The following is a 22,013-nucleotide window of genomic DNA, read 5'->3' on the forward strand; positions in this document are numbered from 1 at the left end:
GACTTGAAGCAACTTCTTAGTTTTTGAATTGTATAATAATCTGCGTCTCACTCTTCTTTCTGGGGAAAAGCAGATCTTACTATGATTCTGGGATGTTGTTGAGAATACTTATTGCTCAGTTCCTTTTGACATGTCCCCCTGTCTTTTTTCCTTCTCTTCCTCCACTCCTTTCCTGTAGCTGGTTTCCATTCATTATTTTATGCTTTGGATAGTACATCTTAGTTGAGTTTGATCGCTTTGTTTTACAAAAGAGAAAGATACAGAGGCAAAGAGGAGAGGCTCGCCTTCCCATTTCACCACACAGGGTATGAGCATCTGGTCCTTATGCTGACTCTTTGGATTATAGCCACATTATTCTCTCAGAGCATCATGTAACATGTTGAGGTGCCTCAGGGAACAACAAAGTTTGTTTCTTACAACAAAGTTCTCATTTGATCTTTCTATCCCAGAGATGCAGTTGAAGGAGGAAATACCAAGCGGTGATTGACACCGTATTTGCAGAGCTTCAACTTGGTTATGAGCTGATCATCTGAGCTCGTTTCTCATTCAGCTGGTTTCATACTAATCTAATTCCAGAGTTTTCATCAATTTACCTTTACAAGAGGAGAGAAAAATCAGAAATCACTGATCTTAATTTAAGCTGTGCAGATTGACTTCACTGAATCAGTTGAGGATTTGCTTCTCCTTAGTGTAAGGCATTTGGTCATTAGTCTGATAAAATATGCTCGGTAAATTATATAGGGATGGTTCTATAGATTCCTTCTGTAGCCAGCTTTCTTTCATATCTGAAATATTTTACCTTGGCTTAAATGTATTGGTTGTGTTTGGTTCAGAACTTGAAGTCTTTTCTGATTTGAATTGTTCATACTTCATTGAAAATATAGATACGTTGCAGTGAACATGTAATGCAGACTCTGAAGTTGATCACATAATAGCATGCTTTTGAGCTTACAGATGCAACAGTTTCTCAGTCACACTGCATACTGGTCTTCGGTGGCAAAACTACTTGCAAATAATCTTATGTCATGAGGAAGAACGGAAGAGAGGGAGAAGTATCCACTAAAGCTGACTCTGTCCTTGAAGCTGGGAGACCGAATACAGTGTTAGTCTTTCTCTTGAAACAGACTGTAGGAGAAAAGCAGCAAATGCAATCTTAGTGGTGCAAGTGTGGCTGCTCCTGAAGGAGCCTGCTCCCTTTTGAGGTGGCAGGGACATTTGTCCCCTGTGCGTTCCCATGAGAGAAATGGTGAGGCAACCGACGGAAATGGAGTTTGGCAGAGACTGGCTGTTGCAGGAGGGAAAATCTGCAAGTCTGTTCTTCAGATACATCAAGCTCGGATATGCTGCTCAGTTAAACTTTTTTCACTTTTTTTAATTGTGTTAATTTTTTTTGCATATTTCTGTAGCTAATATATAGTGCCCACTTCTGTTGATGTTACTGATTTCCCTATTAACCCTTTCCTTATTTTTTTTTAATTTGCCTAAAGATGGTACTACCACTAAAACCGAGGGTAAGCAGTCTCTCTGTGTAACTGAGGTGTGTCCACAGTCGTACCACCCTACCTGGTCTCTGTTCTCAAAGTGTTATCTGGTTCTCATCCATGTTCACCGGTGACCTGCATGAAGTGTTGCATGGTTGTCCTGCTCATTTTGATGCCATGAGGTATTCTTCATTTTCTCTTCAAGCTTCTCTCTGCTAATAGGCACTAGCCTGCTTTTACGACTTGACTTCTGATCGCAAAGTTGTATGTGGGTGTCTGTGTTTAAAGCACTACTTTTTTGGTTGGAGTTGACCTGCTCACAGATTAAAAACAAAACAAACAAAAAAGGCCTCACAAAAAAAGAAACACGGGGGAAAAAAAAAACAAAAACAAAAACAAAAACACCTTTTTTAAAAAAGCCAAACAAAAAACCCCACCAAACCCTGCAAAACCACAAGGCTTGTGTTTTTGTGCTCTACAATGTGTAAAGATTTGCTGTGTTTTTCCATCCAAAGCTCAGATCACAACTGCCAAATGCTTTTGGGAAGAGACTGGGCAGTGAGAGAATTGAAAGAGGTGATCACATGGCAGAAAAATGAGGACAGTAAACAATGATCTCCAGGGAAGGAATATTTAGTCAACCTGAGTGCTCTCTTTTTGTTAACTGAGTGAGATGGCTTACATCTAAGATAGCTGAAGGAAAGGCTGTTTTGTTTTGTTTTCTTTTTCCCAAGAACACTGAGCCTGCTAGTTTCGAGGGCTCTCAGTCTGTTTATCTGGCTCATTGTCAAAGCTTGTTCTTTATTTCTCAAGCAAAAAAGATCATTAGGAAAGCACTTTTTTCTGAGGTAGACAGGATTTGAAAACAAGAATGTGTTCTACAGAGAATGAAGACACCAGACACCCCCAATAACCCCATTTTTTTCCTGGTGCAAGTCTCTTTTCAAGGGATCTGTTACTATGGGACTGTGCTCATATCCTTGATGGTTGCTTGTTTGGAGGTGGTGCTCTGAGAAATGCCACTATGCCGTTGTGATGTGTGGTTTTTTCCTTACTATTATTGATGCATTGATTTATTGTTTAGAGGGAGAGGTCTCTACCATTTTCAGAACTGGTGCTTAATCTTGGTGTTGAGAGATGAACTGGATCTGCATCATGGGCAAGTGTTTGTGCTCTGTGATCTTTCAGTGATAAGGAATATGAAGTTGGCCTAAACACCTGGATTTCTAAATCAGTAGTGAATTAGATGAAAGTTCCAAATTGTTACACTGAGGGTTTTTTTCAGTCATTGATGACCCTTCTTTTTTTTCTCTTCTTCCTTTCTTCCTAGTTCTCAAACCTTTCTATTTTGGGCCTAACTTTGAAAGATTAAATGTTGACTATTAATTTATGGAATACCCTATGCAGCTCTCAGTTCTCCCCTAGACAGCAGTAATATCTGTGGAGGCCTGTTCCACCAGCTGTCCTCTGGAATACCTTTATTTTTAGGTTATTAAATGCTTTAGTGTCATAATGCAAAAGTGTGGTGGGTTTGATCAGATTTTTTCGGTTGTTTTTGTTTGTTTCAGCTACACTGGAAGCAGACTGGGTTTATAAAAATCTGTAATAGAAACCAGCAAGTTGTTTGGGGGAGGGCGAAATTGTGAGAGGAACTTTCAGAAATAGTTTGCCATCCCCTTAGTGTTAAATACCAGATCTCATCTCTTCTTTTTGCTGTGGGATTCTCTTTTTGGGAGAGTGAGCATCAGGGAGAACTATAGCAGCATGGAACATTACAGCCAGAGCACTTGAAGGATGAGTTTAATCATGGTTTGAAACTCTTAATCTTTGTTTTCTTTGAGACAGTTGAGAGAAAACCAGCCTTTGTTCAGGCTTCAGTGTGTCGTACAGATGAGGGCTGAGAAAGTTCTTCTGCCAGTTCTCTGATCTTGCAGAGTTTGTCAGGAACTACAAGGATGGCAAAACTTCATATTCTTGACATTAAATGTAAAAATTAAGGGGGTAGGGGACGAGAAAAACACCCCTTTGCTTTGGGAATACCTATGTGTGCAAAAGACACTCTTGGAACATAAAGCAGAAATTCCATCCACACTGCTGTCTGTGGGGTTTTTTTTGGTTGGTTTTTTTTTTTTTTCAGATCACCAGTAAGTAATTTAAGAGGAGATCTTTGTGGGTTTTTTTTTCTGTGGTTCAGCTTGATGTTAAATCTGCAGTCTGATTCCCATCATGACTCTCTGTAGCTCGTGTAAAAAGTTCTGCACCTTCCCCTCAGTGGGAGCCAGCATTGTGTGAACTTGGCAGTTCCCATCTGCTTTGCCCTCAGTTCTCCTCAGTGTTTTATTTTTGAGCCAGGCATCTCAAAACAGGAGCAGGATAGAGTGGCTTATGCCAATGGCAAGAATACATGTTAAGAGCCAAGTATCCGTCCTTTGGTTTTAAGTACTGTCATCCCAATTGACAAATGCTGTTGAAATGCACTTCCTTAGAGAAAGGTCCTATGTGTCTATATACCACTTAAATGGATTGAACTTCATTAAGAGCTTTGCAGACACAAAGCTTGTAAATTCTAAACCTTTATAGTCTTGATTAGGACTTTACAGCTTGTGCTATGCAGGTAGCAGTTGTGCCATGTTTGTTTTACTTGATCAAAAGGAAACCTTAAAAAGATTTCTGCTTATTTTATCATGAAATGGCTCAAGAAGTATTTAAAAGAGGTGCAGAATGCTGACTTTCAGTACAGAATAACAGTTCAGAACATTTCTGGCTGCATTTCTTCAAAGTCAGCATAAAGGAAAGCCCTTCAGACAAGCCTTTCCTAAAAGGGGGAAGCATAAATGCTGGTCTGTCCTTAGCCTGGCAATTTGAGAACAAAACAAGCAATTTTACAGAGTCAGTGGCACAATTTTTTTATTATGTGCCAGAAAGAAAATAAGATCTGATTTATTGTTTTTCTGATAACTTAGGTTCAAAAAGAGTGATTTACTCAGCTGGACATCTTGAGCACCTTACCAAAGGCTTTGGGATTCCTGTTTTGTTTTTTTTTTTTTCCTCTGCCTTAAAGCTCTGCTTTGTCCTCAAGGGCAAGGCTTGATTCAGAGGTGTGAATGAACGTGGTATCTTAAATGCTTAGGTTGTAATCTCTTTGTTCTCTTGGTCCATCCCTTTACAAGTGCTGACTTGATTTGCCTGTGCTTGTTTGTGTAGGGCAAAGTGGTACCATTATTGTTCCTTCAACCCTCTGCTTTTGGAGGGAGTTCTCATGCAATTCCCCTAAGAGTCAAATGCTTCTTGGCAGAGATGATGGTGCAGTCAGGTCTTACACTAGTGTAATCTTGGATGTGTGCTAAATAGGCTCAGAAATGGTTCTAAAGATTGTGGTGAAAAGTTGGTTACAGTTTTATATGTAAAACATGTTTTTAATTGATGTGTGCTTGTCTTACAGATGTCCATGTGTCATTCAGCAGTGACACAGCTAGAGGGTGTCCTAGAGGCTCTTTTAGGAATGTTTTTCTACAAGTGAGGGGAAAACCCCAGTTTTGAGTAACCTATATGCATTAATCTAATCCACAGGGAGACCATTACCATCCCAGTACTTCCACAGATAACTTCTGGGGTTGTAGGCTGTCATTATTCACAGCAGGAAATGGATTAAACTGACTTGTGGAGCTGTTAAATACTATTTCTAGACTATTGGAAAACCATTTTCTTTGGTGTAATACACAGACTGAGTCTCATAAAGCCAATGTCTGTTCTGGGCACTGGGGATGCAGTATCCACCCAGAGGAGCTCGGAAGGATGCTGCTGGATGAAGCCTCCTTTAATGCAAAAATGCTGTCATTGAATCTTCTTTCACTTGTTCCTTTTTAAAAAAACAAAACAGAAAAACTTTCTTAGGTTTAAACATGTGCTAGACATTTCAGGGTTGATTCTGATCCATTGATTGTTGTATAAATGACAGTAACTTTAAAAAATAAACCCAAAACTTCCTAAAAAACCCACAAATGGTTTCTTAACACAAAGCATTTATACAGAGTCTTTCAAAATACTTTCTGTACCAACAGCAATGTGTCATGTCAAATTTAGATTAAGGGTGTTTTTATGGAAATACTTTTATGGCTTTTGGAAACTAGTTGAGGCAGTCTTTATCTGTTCCTTTGCTGTGCTGCTGTTGTCAGGGTGCAGTAATTCTTTTGAAAGTAGCAAAAAAATAATGGTTATGAAATATGAATTGCTACATCTGCAATTTGAGTTAGATATGGAAACAAAGCCACTTGAAAGCAACAAATTTTGGGGAGGGAAGGTGCTTGCTTGATTTTAACAACAAAAATGTCTGAATAACTTACTTGATATGTTATTTCCATTCCTGCTTAAAATTATTATTTTTCATCTGGGGTAAAAATGATAAAGCCACAGAAACAGTCTGATCTGCAAATAACTTGTGGGTGTGAATGCAGATTCTTGTTTGCAGATGAAATTCTTAAGGGGATGTAGTAGAGGCTTTTCTATTGTGTAGATGAACTTCAACATATACATGCTGTATTTGGTATAATATATATTAAATATTGATATTTTCAATCCAGATAAATATTGATTCTTCTTACACTATTATAAAGCAAGTAGGTTTTGGATATTGTAAAACTGATTTAAAACTTGAGCATGTATGTGAAGATAAGTTAACGTAGGAAACATCCCAGATCTTTCTCCAGGTTTTCTGTCTTACACAGATTTGCCTAAAGCAATTTTGAGTTCAGATTTGGTCTTTTTTTGTGTGTTTGTTTTATAGTTAAAAACTGTAATTGGATATGAAAAACGTAGAATCTTAACTTTTTTTTTTCTTGAAAAGTAGCTTTGAGTGACTTACTTAGAACCATTTATATTGCAAGTAAGATTAATTACCTGTGTGAAAAAATAAGTACATGGTTGTTAAAGTTCAGAAAATAAAACTTTGGGCAGTACATTAACATTTGATGCTTCAAGGAATATAACTGATGGCACATTTTCCTTGTAATTGTGTGAAAAAGTTTGACCTTGAATTTGAGAGGCAATTTTTTCCCTTTCACGTTTTACTTACTCCATGGACTTCAAAGAATAAAGTATTCCTGAAGTGGGTTGTTATTGAGCTATCACAGTAGTTGTACTATTTGCATCTTGGTTTTCTAGTTTCTGCTATTCCTGTTATTATTGGCACAATTCAAGTCCAGTGTAGAGTTAGTTCAAATGCTTGTCAACCTTTTCAGAAGGATGAGAAGACAGATATCAGTGTTAGGACTGTTCCTCCTGTGCAAGTGCAACTGTTCATCTCATACTGTTCTCTCTGATACCCATTAGGCCAAACTGAGTGTGCAAGTCTGCTGATCCAAAAAGAAGTAGAATTCTTTTTCTTGGGCATTCATTTATTCAGAAGCTGCTGAAGTTGGTAGGACTCTGTCCACTAAGTCTCATGGCTTTCAAAATAGAGCTGAGCTCTCTATTCCTAATCCTGCTGATAATCCCATGTTAATTAAGTTTGACCCTTTGGCTCAGTTTTCTTTCTTAAAGCCCCCAGAACTGGTATCAGTTTAAGGCTTTGTATTTCCTAAGATAGAAGAGTCACTTATTACATATTGTCCCTGTTTTCTGCTTCTTATCACCTACTGATAAAAAGAAAAATTTAAAAAAATAATAATTTTTGTACATGAAGAAGGAACAGAACGTTTTGAGGATCTTGAGTGGCATGTACATAAGAGGAGGAGACAGCAGTCCCTTCCTACCCATTTGTGACCCATACACATCACTAAGCATGTTTTCCAGTACTGTCTGTTACCATGTGTTACGTTGAATTTCAGCTTGAGTTACCCCCCAGGACTTTATGCAATGCCAAGGTCTTCTGTTGGTGTTCTGGAAGGATGTAAGTTACTTCCATCACTGGTTCCTAAGGCTACTCAGGTTTATCTTCTTGTCTTACTGTTTTGTACTCCTGATGCCAGCAGTTGTGCCATCCTAATGTGAGAAATGGAAGGAAGCCTTGTGGCTGCTGACGAGCATGAGGTCCTTCCTCATGCACTCATGCTTTGAAGCCTGTGTTGGGGTTTAGGGCACACACCCTGGGGCAAGTCGCGGAGCGGCTCTGCTCATCTGCATGTAGCCCTGTCTGCCAAACTTGAGAGGGATGGGAGTGGGCCAGCAAAGGCTGGCTGACTGCTTGTAAGGGGCAAGTGATGTCCTGGAGCAAAGGAACCAGCAGCCTTGCTGGTGTTAAGACCTTAACAGAGATAGTTTCCTAACCATTGAACCTAAGTGGACTGGCTCAGAGCTTGTTTAGTTGAGCCAGTGGGTACAAAGAGGTTTGTTTATATTTTCCTGGGTTTATGCTAATTATATCTTCTGTGTCTTGTCTACAAACAATTGTTTGAGTGTTAGATGCCTGTATCTTGCCTAATGAGTATTCTAAAACTAGATTCTGATGGAGAGGTTTGAAGTACAGCTGTCTTCTAGGCTTTTTCCCCTGCAGACAAGCCTAGGGTTTCTTTCCAAAGTTAAGCATCTTGTTGATTTGTGTCTGTCAGAAACTTGCAGACCATGTTATGAATATTTTGGGAGCTCAGAGAAAGAACAGAGCTCTCAATCCGTTCAGCTTGGACTGCTTTCCATTGTCTTGTCTTGCATGTGTACCTTATGTGGTTTGGGCTTTTTTTTTCCCTTGGGTGGGAAGTGTATATCTCTTCTTTTTCATATTTCTCTATGCTTATGGTGGAGACAAAGAGCAGGAGATGAATATCTGTATCTGATGGGTGCAGTTGTCTAGACTCTTCTCTTACCTGTTGTGGGTTTTTTCATTTTGTTAAACTGCCTGAAGCTTGGAAGTCATCCTCTGAATGCAGGGATAGCACTGGCATGAGTCCTGAGAAACAGCTTCAGATTTGGCTGAGAACTGAGTTGTTGAAAAGTACTGATGGAGGCTTTCTTTGTGTTGCTCTTAATTATCATTTCTTTCCCATTAACTAGAGACAGATAATTGAAGCTTAGCACTGTAAAGAACATTCTGTAGGAAACAGCCCTGCTCCAGGAAGGGGATGAACTGATGACCCTGTAAGCTTTTCTAGCTCAAATTTCTGTGGCTTTTTCATGAGGAAAGGACACCAAAAGTACCAAGAACACTTTGAGACTGTGTATCTATTCTCCGCTTAAATAAAGAGCAGGCACACTGAATCATTTTTTCCACAGTGTTGATTGTGTTAAATGAGACTCTGCATAACAAGTAAAGTTACACTGATCTTGTGTTAAATATGAGGGATCTGTAAACAGCTGAGAAAACTCAAGCAGTCTGACAGAAAGGCACAGACAGGCTGTGCTGACAGCCTCTCGCAGGACTGCGTGCCAGCCTGCCTCTGCAGGGCAAGGAGTAAAGCACCGACCTGCTGATGGAATTTGAGGGGGCAGCAATCACACCCATTTCTGAAAGGGTGATCACCTTGTTAGAAAGTAATAATTTGATAGAGGAAGCAGCATTTAGGAGACTGAAATTTTTTGTCAATCCTTTATAAAGAAGCTTCTGTTGAACAGAAGCAAAGGCTACAGAGTGGTAATAGATTTTAATTAAACTGGCTGATTGCATTGCAGAAAGCAAAGTTGGTTTTGGACTCGTAGTCTGTGACAGTTTCCATTCCTCCTACGTCTCAGCCAGACTAATAAAAGATGTTGCCTCTCCCCATAAAATTATTTTTTACTCTGGTTAATTTTGTGTATGGCAACCCTGCAAGCGTAGGACAGCATGTTAGACACTGCTGCTGCCTTCAGAAGAGATCTATTAACAGTCTGATTGTCTTTCCATTCCTTCAGGTCGGATCCGTACGAGGAGACAGAGCTCTGGCAGTGCCACAAGCGTCACCTCCACGCCTGCTGATAGCCGGGGCCGCAGCCGGGCCAAAGTAGTTTCTCAGTCCCAGCGTAAGAAATGTTCTATTTCTGGTGGAGCAGAACAAAGAGTTATTGATATGTTCCTCTGGAACTGTAGTAGCATCAGCTGAGACTTGGGATCACTTCTGCTAATAACATTTGGATGTGTAGCAGAACAAGTCTCCACTCAGCCAGTGTGTGCTCTTGCTGACAAACAGGACCCTGAATCTGAGTGCTTAGCTGCTGCTTTTTTTTTTTTAACCAGTTGTGCAGAAGACTCTCACATTGCTGTGATGTGTAGGACTAAATAACTTGCACTGGGTCCTGCTGAGACATCCTGTATCTGTAGATGATTGCTGTCATGGGTTCTTGCCCTGCCAAGCTTCTCCTGCTTATGCAACTATTTCTGTATGTGCAATGTGTGACCTGTCTAAAGTTAATGTGATTTGGCATCATTTTAAAATAGGAGATCACCTGTTTGGTGTAGGTACAGAGGAATTGATTCTGCTCTTTGATTCACATGACACGTGTGCTCTCTGGCTTTCTGGCAAGGCATGATTTTCCCTTTGGAGCCATTCATATGATGCTGCTGCATATTTGCCATGTGTATCTAAGGAGAAAGCCACTTACGTTTTGAGGACCTTCAAGCTTGTGGATAAGAGGAGATGGGGGGTTGTGGAAAGACCTGTTTGTTCTGAGTACCTGTCTTGCTTTGTACCCCGATTTAAAAGCCCTTCTCTGTTCATTTTCTCATTGCTTTGCTCTGTCATGCTGGAGGGATGGAAGAGTAGTTCATAGCATTGTGTTAGACTGGGAGAGCTGAAGAGAGAAGTATATTCAGGATAGAGCCTAATGGAAGTCTTTACACTGAGTTCATGAAGCAGTGTGGGCTTTGGTGTATGCTGGTCTAAATTGATTTCTTCAGTTTTGAACCTAAAACTGATCCAAAGTCAGAAATGAACTTTTTCCCCTAAACGTAGTTTTGTGGAAAATGGTCAGACTAGATGAGACAAATCTCACAAGTATTTAAAGAATAGCTGAACATCCAAAGGTTTTAAAGATTGTGTGCTTAATTATTTTATATTATGTTAAGACATAATTGTGCTTCATATTTATTATGTGACATAATAAAGCTTCATAAGTGAAGCTTTAGGATGGTCCTATCTGAACCTGCTGCCTTAGTCTAGTTTGCTGAATCCTGTTTCCAGCCTAGCCCAACCAGATGTGAACTTTATCCTTAAGCCAAACATTGCATTGAATAACTTAAGGATTCAAACATAATATGGTCATGAGACTAAATTTTTCATGCCCACACAGTGGATAGCCCTGTTGCAATTTTGCAGGCTGGTCTGGGATGTCATTTAGAGCAGAACTTGAGTCACACTGTGTTGGTTGACATCTAACTAAGTAGTTGATCAGCCTGGGGAAATTTAGTCACATCTGCACATTAACTCACTGCATTCTGCAGAGGCTTTAGAAGTGATGTGTTCGTAAATAAATCTGTATTGTGTATAGCATAAACCGCATGCTGAACGCTGTATTGTCTTACTGTCTTTTAATCCACTTTTTGCCTGTCCTTTGGTCTGCCCTCATAATCAAGGATCCAGATCAGCTAATCCTGCTGGTGGTAAGAAATGTTTTCACTTTCTTGCTTTCTCACATTGTTTCCTTCACATTTTTTAACTGCTAAGCTTTTAGCTTCCCTCACTCTCTCCTAACTTAGGAGACTTAAAAAGCCTTTTCTTAAAGTCATAAATTCAAACGTGTATAGCAAGTGATTTTGCTAATCAAACATGGTAAGCATACCACTGCATGTTGAAGCTGGCTCATTGCTGCAGCTGAAAAGCCCAGGTGCTAAACTCTTCCAGTTCCTGCAGCGCAACCCTGCTGACATCAGTGGGATTGCAGCAGCGTAACTGAGAGGAGCCTTGCCTTTTGGGGTGTGGGTACTGTGTCAGGCTGGCATCTGTCACATGGGGTTGCGTGTGGAGCTGGTGCCACATACAGTATTGGAATATATTATTTGATGGATTCAGAATGGCTTTGGCCAAGAAACTGAAAGAGGCAAGTTAAAATCGAGTAAAAAATCAAGTTAAAAGTAAGTTAAAATCAAGTGTTATGGTATTGGATTAGCCATGGCACTAATAGAATTGTGCATCTTCTTAAATTAAGTCAGAAGAACAATCCTTAACTCTTGCTAGTCATAATAGTATCTGGACCTGAAAATTTTATGAGATGTCTAGATACTTTTCAGAAAGAAACCAACATGAATATTGGTTTAGAATGTGAGCTTGCCTGAGTATGTTCTTGCAGTCTTTTTCAAATATACTTTTCCTGGATGTTTTAGCAAACAAATTGAATGTCAGGAATGGTAATAGCATCAAACTTACAGTGACTTTTTTTATACCTGAAGAAGGAAAAAAACTGTCACAACTCTTTAGGGTTACCTTTAAGTTAGCATTACTTAATTTTCAAACAACTTATCAAATATCCCCAGGAAAAAAAGAAGTATTATTCAGCTCATCAAGTTAGACAGCAAGTCTATTCAATCTGTTGCAGATGGAATATAAATATATAAATAAGTCTTGGTGAGTTGCCTATCTTGCAGACAAGGTGGCTTAGAAAAAAATGTAAACTTGCCATGGACTAATCAGACAAGGAAGAATAAAACAGACCAACCACTCAGCTTGCTAAAACTTTTCTCCATCTGAAAAATCGCTAAATTGTGTAGGTTTGACCAGTCAGACCTAAGTAAGCCAGCATCTCTACAAATGTGACAAGCTCACCTTTATCGTGCTGATCTCCTGTTGTGTTTTTTGTTTGTTTTAGTTGGTTTCTTTTAGCTTTCCTTCACTGAATTATTGCAGGAGAGAAACGCCACCAGTGCAGTATAGCATGAAGATGCCCGAGATGCTTTGCAGCAGGTTACCTGTGCCAGAAGCCAGCATTCTGCAGCACAGCTCTCCACACAGGCTAGTTTGTGTTGCTTCACAAGGAGGTGAAGCAGCCTGTGAATTCTATGCTGCTGCAGCAAGGCTGCTCTTGGCACCTCCACAAGCTCACATAAAGCCCACTGGAGTATTTGTACACTGTGGTGTCTGTTTTGGTCTTGATCCCAACTGGACAGTGTGGTTCATGTAGGCAGGGTTGCTGATGTCAGCATTTGTTGTCTGTGGGCTTTCCTCAGTCTTCCTCAAAAGCCCATGGGGAACGCTCCCATTAGTTTTCCGAGTGATTCGGATCAAATTCTTAGATAGAGCTAATTGTGTTCCAGTTTTGCCGTCAGAGTGTTTACAGTCTTGTGGGGTTTTAACTGTGTTTTCCCTTCTGTCTGATTCTGTTCTAGCCGGTAGCCGGTCCAGTTCTCCGGGTAAGCTGTTAGGCAGCGCCTATGGTGGCCTGAGCGGTGGAGCGTCCAGGGTCCAGCCAATGCCATCCTCTTCAGAGAAGCGCAGCAAGATCCCTCGGAGCCAGGGGTGCAGTCGAGAGACGAGTCCCAGCAGAATAGGACTAGGTAAGAAAAGTCACTGTAGTGACACACTGACCAGTGTGCTCCGAGGAACGACTTTCCTGTTGACTAGGAAGCTGTTCGTGTTACTGTTACTCTTCCGAGTTTTTTCAGCTGGCAAGTTAATGTGATTGTGCTTTGTAGGAGAGCAATTTTAATTTTCCAGGTTGAGCTATACTTTCGAAGTAAGCCTAAAGATGTCATGAGATGTCTTCCATTTGAAATTCAACGTGAGCAATGTTATGAGATCAGGCAGCAGAAACAGTTGTCGTGAATTACCATCACAGCAAAAATACCTCATTTGTCATCAGCATCTTAGTCCTAAAATGAATTGAGAAATCTTTACAGTCAGTTGGAATCAAGAGCAAAAAACATCTTCTTGGATTGTTTTAAAAATTTTGCAGCCTAAAATGGTTTGATTCTCTCATCCTGAATATCTTGGAGCTGCTTTCTTATATGGCATTTTAGACTTATGCTTTAATTGTTCTGCTTCCAATAGTTTTTGACTCAGTGACTCTTATGTAAATGTTCTATAATAGTTTTTATTTTCAAATTTATCAGCAGACTGATTTTTTTAAGTCAGGTGAGTAAGCATCATTATATAAACTTGTCTGTATCTGAATTGGGGTGAAAAAGTATTCAGTGTGCTGTCTGAACAAGTAAATATTGTTTTCATTTTTTAAATGGAAATGTTTTCGTAAGTTTGAAGCTTATATAGAGGAAGAACACTTTAAATAATACTGTTATTAAATTATTTTGTATCTCCAAAGAATTTATTACTAGATTGAAATTACAGCCATACTGTTGCTATTGTGCTATCCACAATTTTTAACTATTGCCTTTGCAATTGTATTTTACGTCTAAGCTACCTATTTAGAGTATGTTGTTAGTAGAGAAGTATCTTATTCTTTCAAGTATATTGAAACAAAAAGTACCCAAGTGCACATACTCCTATGATTCATAAAAAATATTGTATGTTCATTCCAAATTCAATGTTCTTCTTATGTCTGATCTGTTTTATGGCCTCTGTATGAATACATTGTGCTTTTCTGTTTGTTGCTTTTAAAATGTGAAGTGCCTACCAAATATTAGATGTAATTGTTCTATCACTCGTCAGAAGAACATTTTTTAGGAGGAAGGAATGAATGATGGGTAGTGCCATCACACATGCTTACATTGATCATCACATTATGTGTGTTGATTTGAAACAGTCTCCAGCATCTGAAGGGAACTTGCTGTGTGTAAAATCCTCACTCTTGGGTTGCCTGCTTTTAAATGTATTTACAGGAGCCTTGAATTTTTTTGAAAGTGTAGTTTGTACCTTATTGCTCTGATGTGCTCCTTGGGAACACAGTCAGTGCGTGTTCTTTGGGAGTGGGAGAGAGCTCTGACAGGTCTATTGGATGTGTGGCTTCCACTTGCTGGCCTGGGTTGATGGCCACAGGCTTTTGTTCTGGGCTCTTCTGGGAAAAGGAGAGTCTGACATTTATTGCATTTACTACTCAGCTGCAGAAATCCTGTCTCTTTATTGGATCTTGGAAATGGTAATATTGGCTTGGATGGAGATAGCTTTTGAGCTGTCATCTTTATGCCATTATTCCATTGTATTTATTACTTTATAACATAGTGGCTAACAGTACTTTATGCTTTCCCATTGTCTTGCTTCAGTCCCTGTCTTTCCTTGACATTTTTGTTTGTTTGTTCATTTCATTAATGACTCCCACTCACCTTGGTCCTAAATACGTCAGTAGGCTCTTTCAGTCTGATCCAAGAAGGAGCCTGAGCACAGATGATATCAAATGTACATGCAATACTTGAGGCTTTGTGGGATTACTTCTGTATTTGGTACTCATGTATTTATCCCATGAGCTGAAACCTCTTAAGCCTGTGGTTGCATTTCAGTGCAGCATGTCTTGAACCATCGTGCACGTCAGGCTGTTAGAATGGGTACTTCCTGGGTCCTGTTCATAACTCACCCAGTGGCTTCTGTAGGTTTTGCTGGGGTGACTGGGAGTTGCAGCTGGGCCAAAGCTGTGTGTGCAAGACTAAGCACACAGTGGGAGTCCCTGCATGCAGTTGGGCTTTATACAGGAACCATCCATTGGATTTTTTTTCCTTCTAGGGCAGTAGCAACGTGATAGAGCCTCTGCATGTGGATGCCCGTTAGCGTGCTGCTAATTTAGGAAGCCTTGGAAGTAGCACATTGTTTTCTAAGGGGCAACATGATGAGAGGCACATTTGGCATGCTGAGGTCCCGAGTAATCACCTGTATGGCCCTGCTCTGTGGCATTTCTGAGTTTTAAGCTTGCCTTTGCTGTCTGCTCAGTGGAGATTTATAAGCAGTGATCCCCTCTTGGGGAAGGAAAAATATAGTCCACTTGAGCTTTTCTTTGGGCCTCTTGAAGGAGATATCATCAAAAAAGGCGCTGTCCATTTTCCATGGATTAAAAGTTTATCTGCTTGAAGTTAATTTTGTTGGATGCTCAGCAGTCTGTGTGGCACAGTTGGATCTGAATGGAGTGAGAGATTTGAGGTTGTCATACTCCAGACAGTGGAGCAGGCACAGCTGGCTGTCAGTTCCATGCAGCAGCACTCTTCTGTTGGGGTTATACTGTCTGTGTTTATTGGAAAGCTAAAGGCAGTTCTTGACTTGCCTCTACTGGGTGTACCCCACTGCAGAACTTTCCTTTGGCTGTTTTGGCAGCGTTTACAGGCTCTTTAAAATGCTTTTATTGATGTAGAGGAAGTGTGGGCTGATTTTTCAGTCTCCACTTAATTATTAAAAATCACACCCTAATGAAATACAGGTTTCTTCCAAGTGGTAGATTGGTAAACAAGGGCATTATCAAGTTCTGCTGGTGACAGTTGCATCTGTTGGGTTCCACTGTTGTGAGACAGCCTAATAATGTGTTTTAATAATGGTGTGAACTGTATCCAACTGCTCTGACTTTCCAGATGAAATTGGTGAAACTTACATGTACAGAACACGTCTAGAAAGTTGTGACTTTATTGAAACAACCCACCCTTGTCCTGGCCTAGGTTCTCAGTCCAGAGCTGGCTATGGGCATGCTGTTTGCTTTCATCCTGCCTACTCCATTTAATCAAGTTTGCTACTTGTTTACTTAATTTCTGCCCAACCTTTGGGGATTAGGTACTCTGAAGTTGAGATTTATGTTTGTCTTCCCTGCCTTTGCTGATTGCACTGCAAAGACAAGCTGTGACAGCACGAGAGACTTGTCTAAATGACAACATTGCTGGCCCTTATTACTGGCTGTGCTCAAAGAAAATGCTGTGAGCAGCTGGTATGCAGTCTTACCTACACAACACAGCAGGAAAAATGCGAGGCAGGTGCCTGGGAGTCCACAACAGACTCATCATTCAGTTCTGTTCAGTCCATTCTCTTTTCCTTACTTTTGTATTTGTACCCAGTAACATGCAAATCTTTTGTTTGACTTTTGCTCATGAAGTACCTGGTGTTGTTTTTGGGTGCTCTGTTTGTGTATTCAGTATTGTGCTTCTTCTGTGGCATTGTCCTAGTAATCTGTTTTCATGCAGTTAAAGTGCATTTTCTTCATGCTTCATGCTGCTACTGTTAGCTGTTATGGAAGGAGGATGTACTACGTGCATCCATTAATTTGATTATTCACATCTCTCCCTCTCTAAAGAACCTTTGTTGGTTTTACTAGGGTTGTATTATGGAAAAGGTTGACATATCTTCTCTCTACTTAAAAGAAATGACTGCTTATGCAAACCCAGGGTGAAAGCTGCCATTATTTACATATCAGCATGAGACCCAAGAATGAGAAGTTTGCTTCTAGAGTCCTCAATTTCAAGCAGATACTTGTGTGGAAGACTTTAGACTGTAACTTTTACCTGAAGTTAACCTGTCAGCTTTTTTCCTTGTACATCTGACATGGAATTATTGTACTCATGGACTCTTAATTTCATACAGTTCATACAATGCAGTCTGTTTTATTTATTATAAGTAGTTTTAGACATTATGGTGATCTTATCCACTTGGTCAGTAGCTCATCTTGTATTGTCTGACATCAAAGGTTGACCATCAGAACCATTAATTCATCTGAGAGATATGAGCTGAGTCTTGCAAAACTGGGAGGGATATGACACACCAAGAATCTGGCAGTAGTCTGTATTTGAATTTTAAAGCCTAAATGTGAATGTTTTGTTCCGCACTATTTTGCTTGAAAGGATACTAACATACCCCAGTGGGTATGAGCCCACAGAAGCACTGTAGGATAACTTCATTAGCTTGAGTGTAGGCATTTAAGGTTTGTATACAAACCAATAGATTTGTAAGACTATATATATTCTGAAATGTGCTAATGGCACTTTTTTTTTTAAAATACAAGAATAGTGTTAAAATATGAGTGTAAAGCATGGTCATGTTCTGCATATGTGCCTCTGCCACATTGTCATCAAAGCTGGTGGATTAGGTTTTATTCTGTGCATGAGAAAATTCCTTAAAGGCTTTTCCTGAGCACTTAAAATCTGTGACTGCTTTTTCAAGGCAGCAAAGGAAATCCCTCTATAGTCATTAAATTCTTCAAGATAAACTCATGACAATTAACTGCCATTCTTTTACCTAAGAAAACCTTGTATCCTCTACTGAGCATAAAGCTTATTAAATCACATTCTCCAAACATCTTTCATATCACAATGACACAGAATTTGCTGGGGAATAATCCAGTTTTAAATACCTAAAATGTTCCTTTTATGAAATCATAAATTTCAAATACTTGAAGTTAAGCAATCTTCTAAGGGCCTAGCACTATTTTTCCTGCCTGGACAAAACTTCAACTGAAGTCAGTGGCATTGCTTTTTACTGTGAAAGCAACTTAATCATCTATCTTCTACTTTTCATTTGGCCAAATGAAGACTCTGCATAAGATGAGTTTCTGTGACACAGCTGATAGGCAGGAGCTTTATTAGGCTGTGGGAAGTGGAACCCTTGATAGCTGCCAGACGAGAGATAAGAGTCTTGTTGATGCAGGTCATGCAGGGTTTTATTAAAGTAAAGAATATAGTTTAAAACTCCCTTTAAGTGCACATATGTCTCAATCTGTGTGCATATAAAACAATAAATGTAAAGTTACAGAATCATTTGAGGAGCAAAAGTTAGATACTTAGTTTAGATACTTCTGTTAGAGATCTGAAACTGCTACTATCTTCAAATTTAAACCACTTTTTAACCAGTCTTTCAGGTATTCAGGTTCTAAATCCTTTTTCCCAGTATCTGTCATTGGAGAAAAATATCTCTGCAAGTCTGTGCGTTACACCTATTTTCCTTGGGATATTTTGTTCATGGCAAAACTGTCCTTGTGAAAGGCAAATCTGTGTAAAAATAGCATATAGGTACTGTGACTACCTTTGCAAATACTGACCTGCTGCTTTGTTCCAGAAGGGTGTTTCTCTTATAATTAAGCACAAAATATTCCAGAAGGGTTTCTTTCAGCCTTGTCTGTTTTGCATGTTTTGTAACAGTAGAGCTTCCCTAAGTGATTGAAGAGTCCTGCTCTACTTGAATAACAAAACTTGGATTGCTTAAGAAAAAAGCAGACTGTCAGGCAGACATTTAATGCTGCTGAAATTCCATATCACAAACACAGCTCAGTATGTAATGTAGTTGGTTTGTAAAGAGCCTGAGCAGGCTGCTGCAAATTATAATTACTAATGTAATAATTACCGTAACTAACCGAAATGTGACTTAACTTTGAGCTTTCTGTCCTCATTAAACTTGTTCACCTTCTCTGAAACTCTCCATGCTGCATGCTAGCACGGAGCAGTCGTATCCCCCGACCCAGCATGAGTCAGGGGTGCAGCCGTGATACCAGCCGTGAGAGCAGTCGAGATACAAGCCCTGCTCGGGGCTTTCCTCCACTTGGTGAGTACACGTAGGCATTGGAGCTTTAAGGATCAATTTTTTTTTTTTAAATTTTTTTATTTTTTATTTTTTATTTTTTTTTTTGCTTTTTCCTTTGTTCTGATTGCCCTTTCAAGACACTGCCAGGTGGAATGAGCTCCTTTCCTGTCCTCTGTTGGAATCCTGACACACTCCCTGTTTCCAACCCTGTTTCCCTTCTTTTTTCTTCTGCATGCTTCAATTCTGGGTCTCAGCATTTCACTGTTAGCAGGAAAATAGTCTAGTTTGAGCTTTTGTAATTGTTAGTTTCGTGAATTCAGCTTGTATGGGGCTGCTGTGCTTCACTTTACAGCACTGATGGAAGTCTACAGGAGAGGAAGTCTATTTTCTAGGTCATAGTGAAGTAGTTGGTAGCATCGTAGCCTGTTGTTGAGTGACTCTAATTATTCATGATCTGGTTTTCTTGCAGCTAGGTACAGTAACAGAATATAATTTCTATACTAAATCCTCCACTAAAGATAGAAGCTTTTATAGAGGTTTTACCTGACATTGTCTATCATCGGTTAACAAGTTGCACGTGTCACTTTGTAGGAAACTCTTTTTCAAGCAGCCTAAAGTCCTGGAAAGCCTGAGGTTTCAAAGCAGCATCATGAATGTGCAGCTTAAGTGTACAGTGCAAATAGAAAATCTCATTACACTTGCCATGTGCAGAAGACTTTCTGCATGATGCTGAAAACAGCAGGATAGTTGATGTCTCTGATCAAATACCATATCATATATTCAACCAAATGCATTACTTGGCAAAGAGGTCTTTTCTACAGCCTCTCAGACCTCCTTCATTTAAGTCGGAATTTCTTAATTGTGCATGTGGTAGTAAAAGTGAGAGAGAAGCTCTTACAAATTTCATGAAGAATAGTGATACAGGATCTATTTTGCACATAGTGACAAAATACAATTGTATGACATAGTTTGTAAATGGAACATAGCATTTTGGGCTCAGTTCTGCATCTTTAATACAATATTGAGAAAAGATTACAAAAAATACAGACAAGTGGGCAAAATTTTCCAGTTTGGTTCTCATACTTGATTAACATAGTATACTTTATAAAAGTTTATTTTAAAAGATGAAATGTTGTCATTGATTTGGCTATCAGTGCAGAGTCTGGTTGTCTTCATGCATATGAAATCATTGGCAAAAATCCCATTGATTTCAGTGGTATAGAATGGAATCTACAAGTTAATATTTGAGGATTTGGGGTTCAAAGCTTCATTATTTTGAACTATATTGTGCTATAAAATAATCTTATTTGCATTATCTGTAATATCTCATTTATGGGTGAAAAATTGGAAGAGTTTTACTTAGCATTCAGAACTTGATTCATAGCTCTTTAAGGCAGATTAACTTTTTCTTGATTAAATGAAGCTGATTTGACACCAGAGCCATAAAGGAATAGTAGATACGCAGCTGTAGCTCATTTTTATAGTTACCTTCCTAGCTTCGATTTTGGATGCAGCTTTTTTTTTTCCAGCCAAAGTATATAAACAGGCTGGATTTCAGGGTTAACTTGTCAGCGTTCTTTGTCATTGTGCTGTGTTTTATTTTATTGAAAACAGATTATTTGACGTACTGTCCTGAACTCTTGTTCTGAAAAATAAATGCACTATACCACAGTCACAGTTGGTGTGAATTTTGTACACCACCACCACTACCGAGTCTGACTTTTACACTGATTATAAAACTTCAGTTACAGATGTGTATTACACTGTAACAAATTTTATTGTGGGGAGAGGGTAATTTCATTTTAGGTTAGGATATTTAATTACCCAAAGATTAATGCATTTCTAAAACGACGTTGTTAAGTCATTAAGGTAACGTGAGGATCAATGTAATAGTAACCCAATATAGTAGTTATCCTACTGTCTTTTTTCTTTTCATTGGAATGCTTTAAGCTCAAACATGTTAATGAACTTCTTAATTCTGTAGTATGTAATTAATCTGAAATAAATTTATATATGTCAATTTATGCCAAAACAATATGATTCTATGACACTATTTCTAGAACTCAGTTTATTTTACATTAATGCTAAGATTATATAATCCTACTGTATGTGATCTATTTTTGCTCATAAAGATTAATTTGTATATTATTGAGTTATACTTAAGCTAGCTCTCTGTAAGCAACAGGAGTCTTATATTTAATGGTATTATGGTCAGCGTGAATGCTGACATCCTGACCTTGCAGATTGCTCTGCTTTGTTTCGGGGCTGCTGTGCAGGTATGCATGTCTATGCACCAAGCATCTTGAGTCCTAAATTAGGAAAAAAACAATGAAGAGTCACTCTACACTTGGCCTCCTTGCAGAGATGTAATGACTTTTTTATTACTTCTGTTTCTTCATGGGCCTTGATCTTGCAGTGACGTCCACAGGGGCACAGCGGATGGCTTGGGAGAAGGCAATTAATTGCAAGCTCAGAATCTTAATTGTGAAGTTCAGTCCATAATCCTGCACTAATCCTGCAAATTTTTAATGAGTTAATTATGGTGTCAGTGGGATTGTTCTCTTGAATAAATGCATGTGTTCTCCATAAAGACCATGACGCATATTCTGTATAGTTTTTAGTAAAGATCTCACGGCTGGGAAAAAAAAAACTTTAAATTTTCTTGTTCTCACTTTGCTGACTTCTATTTTATAATATTAGTATTTGTGTTTCTGAATGCTTTGCCTTGAACGGAAAACTTGAGATTTTTCTACTGCACATGTATGTGCATATTTGACAAAGCCTGTTTGTATTGGAAGGTGACTCTGCTTTACTTTTTCAGTTTTTTGACAGTACTGGTAATGATGTTAAAGCAACGAGGCCTTCAGTAAGTCTGTGGTGATAAATTGCTCAAACGAGCATCAGTTTCTTGGGTCAGTTGCTTTGAGCTAGGTGAGCATATCATTGCTAGACACAGGAAAAACTTCTTTAGAAAAACTAAACTTTTGTAATTTGAGAATGACTGGACCAACTTCCTAGTTGCTTTCATAAAGAACTCACTGTTATGCTGAATCCAAGAATGGTAAACATCTCAAGGCTTTTTTTGTGATTGATGTGCTGCTGACAACTGGGAATTGAAGTGGAAGCTGTACTTGGCTTCAGCTCTTCTGCTACTGTGTGTGCTCCATTGCTGTTGACAAATTGTATACATGTGGTGTAATTCTAGATCAGTGTACAATGTGCATATTTGGGTCGTCTGTGCATGTGCATACACTTAGATTCAAGAAAC

At 39.1% G+C, this 22,013-nt stretch overlaps 1 protein-coding gene across 1 annotated transcript in view; it reads left to right on the top strand.

Moving 5' to 3' along the window:
* Positions 1 to 22,013, top strand: part of CLASP1 (cytoplasmic linker associated protein 1) — a 129,409-nt gene that overhangs the window by 48,524 nt on the left and 58,872 nt on the right. Inside the window, exons 18-21 of the mRNA XM_008937384.1 lie at positions 9,300 to 9,407; positions 10,957 to 10,983; positions 12,703 to 12,870; positions 18,659 to 18,766. Coding sequence (XP_008935632.1) covers positions 9,300 to 9,407; positions 10,957 to 10,983; positions 12,703 to 12,870; positions 18,659 to 18,766 — 411 coding nt within the window. The remainder of the gene's footprint in view (positions 1 to 9,299; positions 9,408 to 10,956; positions 10,984 to 12,702; positions 12,871 to 18,658; positions 18,767 to 22,013) is intronic.

Source organism: Merops nubicus, unplaced genomic scaffold (genome assembly GCF_000691845.1).
Source record: "Merops nubicus isolate BGI_N331 unplaced genomic scaffold, ASM69184v1 scaffold5383, whole genome shotgun sequence".
Classification (NCBI taxonomy): domain Eukaryota; kingdom Metazoa; phylum Chordata; class Aves; order Coraciiformes; family Meropidae; genus Merops; species Merops nubicus.